The sequence below is a fragment of the Bison bison genome, unplaced genomic scaffold (assembly GCF_000754665.1).
Source record: "Bison bison bison isolate TAMUID 2011002044 unplaced genomic scaffold, Bison_UMD1.0 scf7180017864302, whole genome shotgun sequence".
NCBI classification, from domain to species: domain Eukaryota; kingdom Metazoa; phylum Chordata; class Mammalia; order Artiodactyla; family Bovidae; genus Bison; species Bison bison.
This window is the reverse complement of record NW_011494874.1, coordinates 4,427,627-4,442,618: the sequence shown is the minus strand read 5'-3', so window position 1 is coordinate 4,442,618 and position 14,992 is coordinate 4,427,627. Positions and strand designations below refer to the sequence as shown.

The 14,992-nt window shown below is 53.8% G+C and overlaps 1 protein-coding gene across 1 annotated transcript in view; it reads right to left on the bottom strand.

Annotated features, from left to right (window-relative positions):
• BCL11B (B-cell CLL/lymphoma 11B (zinc finger protein)) overlaps positions 1–14,992 on the bottom strand; it is a 101,446-nt gene that overhangs the window by 45,470 nt on the left and 40,984 nt on the right. Inside the window, 1 exon segment of the mRNA XM_010851430.1 lies at positions 14,676–14,891. Coding sequence (XP_010849732.1) covers positions 14,676–14,891 — 216 coding nt within the window.

Sequence of the window (14,992 nt, the reverse complement as noted above, 5' to 3'; positions counted from 1 at the left end):
TGCAACGGAGAACAGATACCCAGACCCCCTCCCCAACTCTTCCCCACCTCTGCTCGGGCCAAGGGAGAGGCACTCGTTTATAAGTTGCCGATAATGTCACCCACCATTCATCCAAATGTGTCACTTACATCCCATTAGACTGTAATTATTTTTTAATTAAAACTAAGAAAACTGGCATGCCTGTGCCGACTTTATGCATCTGTTATGGGTTAAAATAGCTTTTAAAAAATGTTTCGGAGACCGCAGTCTATTGTGGCCACGGCCTCTGCCAAGGAAAACGCAAGCTTGCTTATTTTCTCCGTGGGGCGCGAGAGCGCCTGTGTGCGCCGGAACAGAATCGGCTGGCCGTGAAAAGAATTCTAAATAAAACACAAACATGGAATTTGGCAACGCCACAGAAGCAAGCTTAAGACTAATTCCAGCATGCGGACGGCTCTCACATAGTAAGTCTGGCTCCAGCATAAATGAAACCAGGCACTGTAAAATACCAAGCAAGTTGGAGTCTCAACTTAAAGAGACAGAACGCTGGTTCCAGGTATAAAAGCTTATTAAGCTGGGCTTGCGCTGGCTCCATAAATCCATAGGTTATTAGCTGTTTGCTTTCAGCCAATCCCTCCTTTCAGAGATGCATATGAGGAGAGAGAGAAAGAGAGAGAACAAGAAATGAAAACCATCACTTTGCACTTGACTTTTAGTGCAGCGGTTCTGGAAATACTGTGTTCATTATCTCGATTAGAGGAGAAAGATTATCAAACCTCAAATACACACAGACTGAAAAGGGAGGTGGAGACGCAGGAGGGACTGAGCGATGCAAGGGAAGAATGCCCGTTGCACTGGAAGGATGAAAACGGTCCCCCTGGAAACCAGAGGCAACAGGAGGCAGGACTCGGCCACCGGGGGAAAGCCACGTGGGTGCTGGAGTCCCTCCACCTGGGGAAACGGCAATGGTAAGCCTTGTGATAATAAGTATATTTACAGCAACAATAAAAATAGTAGAGTAATACCTGCTACTACCCCTCCCTTTCATATATCATCTGCAGTTGAAGCCAGTATAGAGTTGATAAAGCAGGGATGGTTCTCAAGTCTAATCAAGCGGTTAAGGGCTCTAAAGTCAGACTCGCCTTGGTTTCCAAGTCTGCAAAATGGGATAACAGCTTGCCCTCCTCACAGGGCTGGGCTGAGGGATACTGAGGATGGAGCCCACAGTGAGCATTTAGCAAAGCACCCCTAACAGAGTCGGGACTTTGAACCCAGCTCTCCAAGGGCAAAGTTGGACACCCCCTTCACCCCAGCACGCTCTCCTGGATGGGGCACCCTCCAGACTGGCCAGGTTTCCCAGGACTGGGAACTTCGGGCTCCCTCTGAGACTGGGGTGGGGCTAGGGAAGCAGTCTCCTCCATAAGGCCCAGAGAAGGGCACTTCATCCACAGGGAGAGACTTGCCCTCAAAGTCTTCAGCGGGCCTCACAGCTGAAACTTGATCGCACACACCGCAATCCAGGAAGAACTGCAAAGTTCAGGGAGGAAAAATAATCAGAAATGTCTCCACCATAAACACCCAGTCCTGGGCGAACAGGGGCTCAGGGGAGGGCCCTGTTCTATGCTGACAGTGCTTCCATGCCACCACACACACACACACATATGCACAGACATGTACACACACGCACACATATGTACAGCCAAATGCACGTACAGACACATAGACTCACATATAAACACACACGTATACACTTACCTACCCTCACATATAGGGCTTCCCACATGGTTCAGATGGTAAAGAATCTGCCTTTCAATGCAGGAGACACAGGTTTGATCCCTGGGTCAGGAAGATCCCCTGGAGAAGAGAATAGCAACCCTCTCCAGTATTCTTGCCTGGGAAATCCCATGGACGGAGGAGCCTGGTGGGCTGCAGTTCAACAGTCTCAAAGAGTCAGACACGACTTAGCACTAAACAACAACATTCACGTGTACACAAATACACGCGTACCCATGAACACACAACGACACACATTCACATACAGGCACACACACACAAATACACACCAAGGCACAAACACTCAGGGCCTTCTATTACGGAGTCTGTGCCAGGCCCCAGGACCCTGGCAGAGGCAATGGGAAAAACCAGGGAGAAAATTACATGAGGCAACGTTTGGCTCTGAGTGAAAACGCCACGGAACGTTTTCCCTCTAGTCTTGGTGATTCCTGCAGGTCCACTCAGACCCGGATTATCACAGCCCTGACCATCTTGGTCCCAGAGCTGAACCAGCGTCAGTCCTCCCAGTGGACCAGGTGTGGTCACAGTCAGGCCACGCAGGGACTATCCTCCCAGCAAAGACCCGCACAGCTACACGGCTGGGCTGCCGACGCTCTCACTCACCCATGACCCGCCTTGCTCCAAAGGCCCCTGCAGCCTGACATGGTGACATCACACATGTGCGTCTTCCTAAAAAGATGCTGGACGTCTTAGAAGATGCACACTAAAAATACTCCTGGCTTCTTAGAGGCGGTTTACAAAAATAATTGTATTTTCTTTAAAAAAAAATAATAAGATTATAGGCAAGTATGTGTCCAGCTATTTTTAGCTTCTATTCAACTCTACTAATTTTTTTTCTCCTAACAGTCATTGCAGACTAGTTTTTAAAGCCACCCCCTCTGTTAATATGTGTGTTCTGAACTGGCATGAGGCCAGAATTGGGGGGGGCAGAGGGCAAGGGGCGCACAGCCTTCCATAAACCACGCAGGTCTGAGTGCTGTCCAGAGAGGACCCTGTCAGAGAATCATCGCCTCCTGGGGAAAGGAACATGTGGTCATTCCACTGAAGGTCAGCTCCAAGTTCAATCCACCACACATTTGGGGGGGGTGCCCTGCCTGTGCCTGAATCTGTGCCAGGCATTGGGAGTTCACAGAGGGCACCAAACTGGGGTTGCTGCCCTGGAGGGACTCACAACCCGGGAAGGGGATGTGTTGTGGGTTGCATGGCCACCCCTGAAATGAAGCGTTCTTAGATGTTTCTAACCAAATCCTTAGAATCTGTGAATGTGACCTTATTTGGGAAAAGGGTCACTGCAGACAGAATTAAGCTCAGGATGTGAGACGACATCATCCCAGATTATCCGGGTGGGCTCTAAACCCAATGACAGTTGCCCTTTTCGTTTTAATTATCCCAGAGAGCAGACAGATCCCCAAGGAGGAGGCCACGTGACCACAGCGGCAGAGACAGGAAGGATGCGGCCACAAGCTAAGGGACGCCTGGATCCCCCGGAGGCTGGAATATTCTCCCCTTTGGAGGGAGCGCGGCCCTACTGACACCGTGCTTGTGGACTGGCAGCGTTCAGAACTGTGAAATAACAAACTTCTACTGTTCGAAGGAATCCAGACTGTGGTCATTTGCTTCAGCAATCCTAGGGCCACAGAGATCACAGCTCTGCGTGATAACCCCCACCCTATCCCACCAGGGCTTCCCTGGTGGCTCAGGAGGAAGAGAATCCACCTGCAATGCAGGAGACCCAGGTTCGATCCCTGGGCCCGGGAGATCCCCTGGAGAAGGGTATGGCAACCCACTCCAGTATTCTTGCCTGGAGTATCCCCATGGACAGAGGAGCCTGGCAGGCTACAGTTCACGGGGTCACAAAGAGTCAGATGCGACTGAGAGACTAATACGTTCACTCTTCCCCCTTTAACAAGGACCCGAGGCCTCTTGATCAGAGGAGCAGACGCAGGGCGTTGCCCACAGTCCAGCTCAGGATGCCTGTTCTTCAACCCCTCCCATACCAGCAAGGCTGGTGTGACGAGGACCCCTGCAGACAGGAGAGGTTCAGAGAGGGGCCACACGGACCCTCAGACACCAGCCGGCTCTCCCTGGCCCCCAAGGGTCCCCACCCTAAATACACGCTCTTCCTGCTGACCTGAACCCAAATCAACACCCTGAGGACACAGCAGAAAGGACAGTGTAAACTGTCCATTTGCAAATCTTCCCCCCAAGGCTCAAGCTAACGGAATGCGTAGCTGACCGCTGAAAACCAGCACCCGGGCAGATGGGGCCACTGTGGGGAAGCCTTTACGAGTGACGTTAGAGACCCTCAAAGGGACCGAAGACACTGGCCCAGGACCACAGCCGCAGGCACCAAGTCTGAGTCCGGACGCCGGTTCCTGCCCGGACTCTCAGGTTTACTAACCACGTAACCTGGGCCAGCTGGTGTCCACATCCCCGAGGCTTGGAGTCCTCAGCTATAAACCCCAACGGTCAGCTACGGGTGAGGAGGTGGAAATACTGGGCCCCTTGAGCACTGCCGGCGGGAATGTAAGAGGATGCAGACGCCGTGGGAAACAGGTGGGTGTTTCCTCAGTGAGCAGAATTACCGTGTGATCCAGCAATTCCACCCTGGGTACTCGACCACCCTGAAAGCAGGGTCTCCAACCATTACGCACACACTCGCGTTCCCAGCAGCACTATGCACGGTAGCCAAAGGTGGAAATAAACCAGTGTCCGGCACAGGATGAATGGCTCAACCGTGGTCCATCCACACAGTGAGTATGAGTCAGCCTTCAACAGGAAGGTATAACACATATGGGAAAAGAATCAGAAGGAGAATTGGTATAGGCATGCACTCAACTGAACCACTTAGCTGGACACCTACAACTCAGAGAACATTGTAAATCAACTATACTTCAGCAAAGCAAAGTTTAAAAGGATAAATAAAAAGCAAGGTGATCCGAACACATGCCGTAACGTGAATGAACCTTGAGGACACGGTGCTGAGTGACCCGCAAGACCAGTACTGCATGATTCCACTCACGGGAGGCCTGCAGAGCGGTCAAGTTCAGAGAGACAGGAAGGAGTGAAAGGTGGTTGCGGGCTGGGAGCGGGGCGGATGGGCAGAGTTTCGATCTGGGGTGACAAAGTGCCCGAGATGGACAGCGGTGATGGTAGTAGAAGGAGGTGAATGGACTTAATGCCACTTGACTAAAAATGATTAAGATGCTAAATTTCATGCTTTGTGTCATTTACCACAATAATAAAAAAATATTTTCAACACACACAGCCTCACACTGTTGTGAGAAAGAATCGGTGGAGACGACTGTATGCAGCCCGAGCACACAGTGGGTCCTCAGGCCATGGTTTCCCTGCTGCAAGACAGAATTGTGCATGCCAGCTCACTCACTAAGTCACATCCGACTCTTTTTGCAACCCCATGGACTGGAGCCCACCAGGCTATTCTGTCCATGGAGTTTTCCAAGCAAAGAATACTGCAGTGGGTGGCCATTTCCTCCTCCAGGGGATCTTCCCGACCCAGGGATGGAACCTGCATCTCCTGCATTGGCAGGCGGATTCTTTACCACTGAGCCACCAGGGAAGTAAGAAAAAACTAGATGCTGGTTCATAAAACACCAGGAAATTCACGAAGAGGGCGCCTGCATCAGGAAACACTGGTTACACACGGCTCCAAGGCCGACTCAGGCGCCAAGAGCCTGGTCCCACCAGCCCTTCCTCACCTGTCGTGAACAAAAGGCCATCATTAAAAATGTCTGGGCTTAGGAAAAGATTCCAACTGCTCCCGTCTCTGCAGGGAGTGACTCCATTGTTGCATTGACCTCCTTGGAGAAGAACTCCCCAGCCCTCTGACCCCTCGTGCTGAAACCATAAAACACAGGTCCTCCAATCGGCCCAGGCTTGGGCCAGCCCCGAGCGGCTCCCCTGATTCATTACCTTGCCCCTCTCCCTCACACCTGCCAGGTGGAAGGCCAGAGGGGTGGGCAGTCCAGAGCCAGAAAGGGAGAAGAGCAGCATGTGGCCCCCACACCCAAGGGGACCTGGGTTCAAATCCCACCTCTGCCCTCTGGCAGCTGTGCTATGTGAGGCAAGTCAAATCACCTCTCTAGTCGAGGTCACCTCACGGGTGACCTACAGAGTAGGTTACCTTCCTAAGAGAGATGCTTAAGTGTGTGGGAAGGCCCCCAGCAGAGAGCCTGAGGCTGGGGAGTAGGGGGGGAGGGACACACAGAAATGATGACCTGGCCGTGACCTGATGGCCCCCTGCTGCACATAAGGACCCCAAAGGGAGAGGAACTCACCGTGGTCGCCTCCCCCACCCCGACCACACACATGGTCACACGTCATCCCCCACCCCGGCTCTCGGATTATTATTAAATAACGCCCCCAAGGAGGGGGTGGGCGCCTCGGGCAGGCTACAGATTCCACCCCCCCACCCCCGCCGGTACAACGCTGGGTGGCAGAACACCACAGAGGGACCCCTGCCCGCCAAGGGTTTCTTCCCACTGCTTTTTGGATTAAATTGGCCAGCCCTGATTATGTTTGGATAAACTTTATTTCATGGTTTAGACGATTTTGGTTTGATTGTGAAATATGTACAGCACGCAGTCCCTCCTCTGCCCCGCCCGGCCCTCGGGTTTGAAAAGTCAAGAACATCTTGTTCCCCCTACCAAAAAAAAAAAAGCAGCCACGAACACCTCCAGCTATAAGGACGACAAAAGTGGGTTTCTTCTGGAGGAGAAATTGCTTCCAGGAAACCACGTGCAAAAACAGGAGCGCATCGCACTCGCGCGTGCCTCAGTCTGCTTGCGCTCACAGATGTGAGCACGCCTTTGTGGGGTCTCAGCGTCCACCAGCTCCAGAGGGCCGGGCCAACTCAAGTGCTGGGAAGACTGAGAAGGGGCTCCAAGCCAACCCGGCACGTGAAGGAACTCAAGGGCAATCTGATGACACAATCTTTCCCCACACTCCAGGCCTCGTCTTCAATGTCAAAACTTCCCCATGGGGGGTCTGAGGGTTCGATACTCTGGGCTTTCATAAGTCACTAACAAGTCGGACCCCTTGGGGGCCAGCTGGGGCTACAGGGGGGCTCATGGGGTCAGTGGGATCCCCACGCACACATCTGTCACCCGGCCACGCCTGGGAAGGAGTCTGTCCCCCCCCACCTCACCTCCACGAGGAGAACCCAGTGGTCCTCCGAGACCCTCCCAGCTCCCACGAGCCCAGTTGCGTAATTTCCCTCAAGCAGAGAAAGGCCTTAAGGAGGGTGTGCCTCCCAGTGTCTGTCCACCCCCCACCACCACTGTGAGGTCCTCCAGGGCAGAGTCCCCAGGGCGCTCATTCCTGGACCTCCACGTCCAGCCCAGATCAGGCAGCGGCATGACCCGCGGAGGAAGGAAGACACAGGGGACTCTCCCAGGACCATATCCGAACGTGACCTGGCTTCCCATGGGTGACCTGCCTTTCTGTCGCCTGCCTCTGAGCCACCAAGCGGCCCAACAAGGCAAAGCTGGAGGGACAGCCCAGAACACGACTCCAGGGCGGGCCAGACCCACGTTCCAGTCTCAGTTCGGCTCTTTGTGTGCTGTGTGAGCCCTGGTGCGTTGCGCAGCCTCTCTGAGCCCCAGTATCCTCATGAGCAAAAGGATGGGGCTGGACTCCCTGTGGCCCCGCGGTTAAGACGCTGCACTTCCACTGCAGAGGGCTGCAAGTTCAGTCCCTGGCCCGGGAACTAAGATCCCACATGTCACATTAAAGAGAAAAAAAAAAAAATCTGCAAAACAGAAAGGATGTGGCTGCCTTTCCTTCCAGGTGTCACAAGGATGGGTGCCTGAGTGAGGTACATATGGTGCCCAGAAAGGTGCTGGGTCCTGTCAGGCCCCTGAGACACAGTGGCAAGTCTTAGGGGCAGTGATGGCACTGGGCCTTCCTCCTCTTTCATTCCTGCTAAGAAAACCTCCCAGGACAGACGTTCAAAGAGATGGCAACCAAGTCACCGGAGTACAGAGCACCCAAGGCCAGGCTTCTCCTTCCTGCCCCCCAAACTTCCCTTTGTCTGTGCTTCCCCACATGCTGGCAATCAGCTGTGGCCACCCCAGGATGGAGGCCAATCAGGGGACCCTCCAAGGCAGGGATGAAGAGTGGGTACTTCTAGGGTCCCCATTTCTCAGATGGGTAAACTGAGGCTTGGAGAAAGACAGCGGCTAGCCCAGGGTCACATAGTAACACCAGCGCACCTTGAGAACAAGGAACGAGCACGGTTCCGTCTCTGGAGCCTCCCACGATGCCTGCAGCACTTCCACCAATGTGTGTCCACAATGGCATTTAATTTCAAGCATAAATCCATGCCACAGAAGAGATGAGCCACAGAAGGGACAGGGCAGCCAGCAATCAAAGGACAATGACAGAAAGTCTCAAAGCTGGGACGCATGGACGCAGGTCCCCACCGCAGGTGGCAAAACTGGGGGTCCAAGAGGCTAGGTTCAGGGCTCCCCAAAACAAAAATTCTAGCAGCTGCCAAATCTAACTGCACGTATCACATGGCTTCAGCTAGATGATAAGTTTCCCTCTCCAGTTTCCAATATGAACTCAAGACGGGCAGTGATGTCTAGTGGGCAGAGGCTGGGGAAGGACAGAGCTGTGCCACAGCACATCTTGTGGCCTCTTCCCCCATCTATACCTCGGTGCCCCCCCTCCGGATGATGAACAGGTTGGGTAAGATGATCTCTCAGAACCCCTGGTCCCAGATCATTAAAAAATTAACTCAAGTCTTCAGGTCACTGGAGGCAGACCCATTTCTGGGCCACTCCATCCATGCAGAGGGCGCCCAGCCTCCTCCGCCCTGTTTGGATTTCCTTTCAAGCTGCAGAACGTGGCCGCCCTGCTCTGAGATCTGTGATGTCGGTGGCCAGTGCTGGTCCTTCTCATCCACTAACAGCTTTAAAGCGCTGCACCCAGCGCTGCATTAAAAATTAATTACACATGCTATTTTATTGCCAGTGCATAATGTAATGAGCACCAGCTGTGCTAAACAGCCAAACTCCTTTTTAAGACAGCTATAAAAAAAAAAAAAGGAAAGAAAGAAAGAAAGAAACTGCACTTCCAAATGCCTCTCCTGTCAGAGCAGAAAAACAGCAACATCTTGTGCGGATTTTGAACAGAATTCTTTGATTTAGCTCTGCCTTCAGAACGTCTGAAGGGCCGGCTCGGAGAGGCAAGTGGAATCTGGCGAGGCAGTGCAGCAGTCTCCACTGGGGATGTTGCTGGGACCCCCCTTTTATCTAAGGACAGTCACATGAGTAGGTGCCCCAGACCCCTACTAGGCAGCATGGGCCCCTCCTGGCCCTCAAACCCCCTCTGACGCCTGGTGGTGTCGAGATCTGGGTCTGCAGCTCTGGGGGACAGGGGACTTCCCTGGAGTCCACTCAAGCACTGCTGCCCTTGGCCACCTCCCCCAGGCTGGAGGGGCGGCTTCCTCTGACCGGGGGAGCCGTGCAGCCCCCAGGAAGCCGGCAGACAGACACCAGAGCAGACGCCAGTCACCACTGACGGTGGGATAGCCGGCCCCCTCCAGCGATGGAGACATCAGCGCAACGCATACAGATGACTCTTTACATTTTTAATAACTCCCCTGAGAGCCCTTCCTCCAACAGTAAGCCAACCCCACCACAGCCCCTGGGACCTGGTGAGCCCAGAAAGACCCCACAAGGCACGTGACTCTGCAGCGAGAATCAGGAGAAAGGCAAGGGTGTGTCTGGAACCTTCCGGGACAGAGGGCTTCTGTCCACACACGTGCGCCCACACTCAACTTCTCTTCCTCATCCCATACTCACCCCTCCCTCCAAGGTCTCCATGGAGGCCCCCATGCCCCAGCAGCGTGCCTCTGCACCCACCCCCGCCCCAGAATGGAGGCGGTGCCCCAGCGGGGGCCTGATGAGCACTGCCATCTTGGTCCACGTCGCCCTGTGGCTGCCCACTGATCCTCCGGTGTTAATCAAACCCAGTCCGAAATGAAACTACGGCTTGCTTCTCGTTCTAGTATGAAATGTGCAAAGCGCAGACCATATCATTAACATAAAACTTCCAGAAATAAGACCACTTTCCAGACAGACTGTATTAATTGCATCAAGCTTCCACAGCTAGGGTGGTCTCCTTCACGGCGTCCCATTGGAAGGCTCCAGTTATAAAAACCAACACAAAATGAACACTGGGATATAATTGAAGGAGGAGAAAAACGATAGATTCTACTGTGAAACCCTACTATTTACTTACAGGTATTCTTTTATCTTTATTGTCCTTTTAACCCATGCCAAGAAACCCCAGACTGGTTAAATAACACAGCAAGCACAATTTCAGTAGAAAAGTAAATTGAATTTAACTTTACAAGATTGCCCTGTGATTTCAGCATATACTAATGACTGCAACTGACTCCTTCTATTAAATCCAAACACTTCACTTCCCCGAGCCGGGATCCTGTGTGTTCTTGCTGGAGACCTTGAACTTCACCAAGCGCATGTATTAATCACTGTGGCTGATGACCATTTGCGGCTTTTAAATATGCAATGAAGTTTCTCGGTTCCTTCACCACCTCCCAAAGCCGGTACACCGCCTGAGCCAGCCAAGAGGCTAAATGCCTTTAAGAATGGAAACTAGGGATCCAGCTTCAAGTAAGATTCCAAATGGAGCCAGGCAGGTAATGATATAATGATGTGAGACTCATCCTGCTTGTGCATGAATCAGAATGTCTGGAGGGTTCGCTCAGCAAGAGGCATTGTTCTCAGCACCTGGCGAGCATGACCTCATCCAAACTTCAGAACATGCTTTCAATGACCCCATTTTACAGGTGAGGAAACTGAGGCAGAGGGGTAGAAATGATTTGTCCAAGGTCACACAGCTATACAGGACAAAGCAGTCTTCACTCTGCAGTCTGATACTCTCTCTAATGACTGCCTCCCCATCATGGAAGCCTCAGAACAGGGAAAGGTTTGGGAGTCCAAAACCCAGTGGTTCTCTGAAAACCCCAGCCCCACCTCGGGAGCCCTAGCCAAATCCCACACAGGCAACCCCAGCATCTCAGGAATCGAAACTGAAGATCAGTATGAGAGAGGAGCCTTGCTTTTAAATGCTACACATGTACCACATGCAGAGAAGGGACTGGCACCCAACTCCAGTACTCTCGCCTGGAAAATCCCAGGGACGGGGGAGCCTGGTAGGCTGCAGTCCATGGGGTCGCAAAGAGCAGATACGACTGAGCATCTTCACTTTCACTTTTCACTTTCATGCACTGGAGAAGGAAATGGCAACCCACTCCAGTACTCTTGCCTGGAGAATCCCAGGGATGGGGGAGCCTGGTGGGCTGCCGTCTGTGGGGTCGCACAAAGTTGGACACGACTGAAGCAACTTAGCAGCAGCAGCAGCAGCAGCAGCATGTACCACATGGGCTTCCCTGGTGGCTCAGTGCTAAAGAATCTGCCAGCCAATGCAGGAGACACAGGTTCCATCCCTGGTCTGGGAAAGTGCCCTGGAGAAGGAAATGGAAACCCAGTGCCTGATTCGTGTCTGGAAAACCCCATGGACAGAGGAGCCTGGAGAGCTACAGTCCATGGGGTCACAAGAGTCGGACACATATATACAAACATATATATATGTATATGTATATATATATACATATACACATACTAAGTCACTTAAGTAGTGTCCGACTCTGCCAGGCTCCCCTGTCCAAGGGATTCTCCAGGCAAGAATACTGGAGTCGGTTGCCATGCCCTTCTCCAGGGGATCTCCCCAACCCAGGGATCAAACCCACATCTCTTATATCTCATAATTGGCAGGTGGGTTCTTTACCACAGGCGCCACCTGGCAAGGCCAGAAGGGGAAACTGACGTCCAGAGAAGGGAAATGACTTATTCAAGGTCACCAGCCAGGTGGAGTCAGGGCCCGGACCAGAGCCCCAGACCTTTGACTCCCCAGGCACCTTGGAGAAGTTCGTATGTGGAATTTCCCAGGGAACACATTTCAGTTTCCAGGAACACCCCCAAGTCAACAGGCATAAAGCAAAGGGGACCCCTAGTCCCTTCTCCTTCCTGTGACGATCAGAAGGTCTGGCACTGGGGTCCTGGGAGGCAGGGCTGTTTAGGATGCTCCCAGAGGGAAAGGTACACACACACACACACACACACCTGTGTGGTTTTCGCCCCCATAAAATCTCATCCTCCTATAAATAACCTTGAATGCATTCACAGGCATGCGATTAACCTGGGTGAACACGGTTACACCAGGGTTTCCCATATTAATTTGAAGACAGAGGTTCAGTGCATCCTGATCCAAAAAGGGACAAAACAAAGTTAAGGACGGCAGCCCCTTTCCGTCTTTACAGAGGACCGCTTCTTCCTAACGGGTTACTGGGAATTTAATGACTCCTTTCAAACTACTAATTAAACAGTCACTAAAAACACTTTAGCAAACAGTCCAGTGCCAGGGACAGAAGCCACAAAGGGACAAGCACCACTGGAATAGGATATTTTTCAGGTACTGACACTGATCTGAAAACATGATGGCACAACCTGACCCAGGCTAATTACTGAAGATCCAAGGAGGAAAGAGCGGGACTAGGAATCGGGGCAGAGCGTCCGAAGCTGAGAGCCGACCCCTGAGCAGGCCATGAGGAGAGGCCCAGGGATCCAAGGGACAGACACGGCCCCATCTCGCCCCACCCCCCCCAGCACTGCCAACAACCACAGGGGCTGCTCCCAAGTTCTGAGCCCTGATGGCATCAAGTTCTGAAGTCCAGGAAGGCCTCTGAGCCAGGTGAGCCAAGGCCAAAGGGGAAGCGGGTGCAGGATGGGCGGCCGGGAATCAAAGCCCACCTCTGCCCTCCCAGCCCCTCCCTCTGGTCCCCATTCCCGCTCCACCACCTGGCCCATCACACTGCAAAAGTTACAGGAGGGCTGGGACCCGCCAACTGCACCTCAGTTTGCACAAGAATGAGTGAACGAATGAGTGAACTCATGAATGGGAGCCTCGATACCTCACGTCTACGGGGCTCATCCACAAAGTGGGAACAGGAAAGCTACCTCCTAAGGTGACTGTGAGGATTGAATTCAAGAAGGCACACCACATGCCTAGTACAAGGCAGCACACAGTAGGCCCTCAGTTCACGTTCCCTTCAAGGAAAGCGGGCTGCACTGTGGCTAAGCGGGACAGAGTAAGAACATTCCCCAGGACGTCAGCAGAGGGGCATGGCCCAGTGGGAAGAGGGGTGGCCTTGTTGGGAGACGGCCTGGTGGCAAATCCCAGGTCGCAGCCCGGCCCAGCCACTGGCCCCCCCCCACCCCTGAGCCTTGGCTTTCCCATCTGTAAAAAGGGATTAATTAACTCGCGCTCAGCCATAGCTTCTAAGCAGAGCCAGAGATTAAGCACAGCGGAAGGCTGAGCCAAGCCCTAGGCAACTCCACTGCCAGGGAGAGCCTGTTCCTGCACCAACTTGACCGAGTCCAGTCATGAACACTCAGGCTGACCGTCAACAGTACTACCCCCCGCCCAACAGCTGCAGCACGAATTACGGGAAGTCAAGAGAGCCATGCGGCCACCCCGACGGAGTAGGTGCCCTGCACTCAGCAAGCAGGGGTCACAGCACAGACCCACGGAGCTAGGACAGAATGCCCCATTGCCCTGGGCACCTGGGCGGCTCGGGACAGGGAGCCACCCTCTTTGCAAACTGTGCAGATGCCTTCCTGGGTGATTCAGTCTCTGCTCTGTGCATTCAGGACCCAAGCCCAGTACCTATGACATCAGCATCTGTCACAGGAAGGGGCACCGAAGGCTTCAGGCCACCATCCCACCAGCAGGAAGGCCTGGGGCTGGGCTGCCCACGGTCCTCTGCAGAGCTGCGTCTCTAACAGGGGCCACCCCTTGGGACAGCTTCAGCTAAAAGTAAAACCTGCCCCCCAAAAAACACAAGTCTCTTTTTCAGTGCTCGAGTCAAGAGAAAGCCAGCAACACGCCTAGTGCCAAAGCAGGGACACACGGAACCTGCCCTGGCGGGGCACTCACCCTGTCCTTTCCTGGTCCCTGCGGGGCACCCGCCACCACCCATGTCTGTATCAGCATCAAGGCTCCTGCAGCCTCAGTGTCTTTTACATCAGGCTCTGCCGAGATATTAAGCAGGAGAGGCTGGGATGAGGGGTCCCCGCCTGCACATTCCAGGGACCCCAGGCCGGAACAAGAGTTTGGGTTTTGTTTGTGGAGGGAGAAGGGAGGTATCACAGCACAGGTCGAGTAGCTGCATTGCCCTGTCTGCCCATCTGTATAATAGGTGGCTACGCCAACCCCGCCCCCTGCCCTGTGGGCGCCGCCCCCCTTACTCCGCACACCCCAGAATGTTTCACTCCCTCCCAGAGCCGAAGCTAAAAGGCTCCTCCAGATAAACTTTTTTCTAAAAGTTAATGGGCAACATATTCTCGCAAAGAGAAACTCAGCATTTTGGAGGGCTCCGGCGATGTACACAGACAACCAAAGGATCATCTCCTGACCTTGTATTGGAGGGAGGGGCGGGGCGGGGGCGGTGGGTAGTGGCTGGAGTGGGGAGAGCAGTGGCGAGGGCAGAAGAAAACCTCAGATGTTGAGCGTTATCCAATTAAACTTTAGCTAAACAGCCGGAAGAGATGAAATTTGGAGACTGGGAGTGAGATCTCGGAAGGGGAGGAGGCATGGTTCGGTGGGAGGACCACCTGACCAATGGGGACCGGGGCTCTGGTGTAGAGTTGTGTCATCAGCCTTGGCATCTCTCCCCTGGGCCCCCACACCTTTGCCCCAGCCCACCTGCGAGAGAGGCAGCCGACAGCCCTGCCCACGGCATCCCCGCACCCCCGGGAGCCCGCCCCTACCCCACCGCGGCGGTCGGTTACCTGACAACTGACACTGACATCCAAAGGGAGCCTCCGTCTGACCCTCACCCTGAGTCCCGTCACCCGAGCCAGGGAGCGCGCTGCAGCACGGCAGGGGGACGCAGGGCGGCAGAGCGCCCAGGGCGCGCAGAGGCGAAGTAATCGCGGATGGGTGAGGGTGGGAGGAGGTGGCAGCTATGGGGGCCATCGCTGGCAGCTGGGCAGGCCTGCACGGCCCTGGAGAGAAAACAATAGAAAAGGCTGGTCAGTCGGACCCTGGACTGTGCGAGGGCTTCGGGGAGTGGAAGGAACGGGGCCCGGGGCAGAGAGGGCTGCAG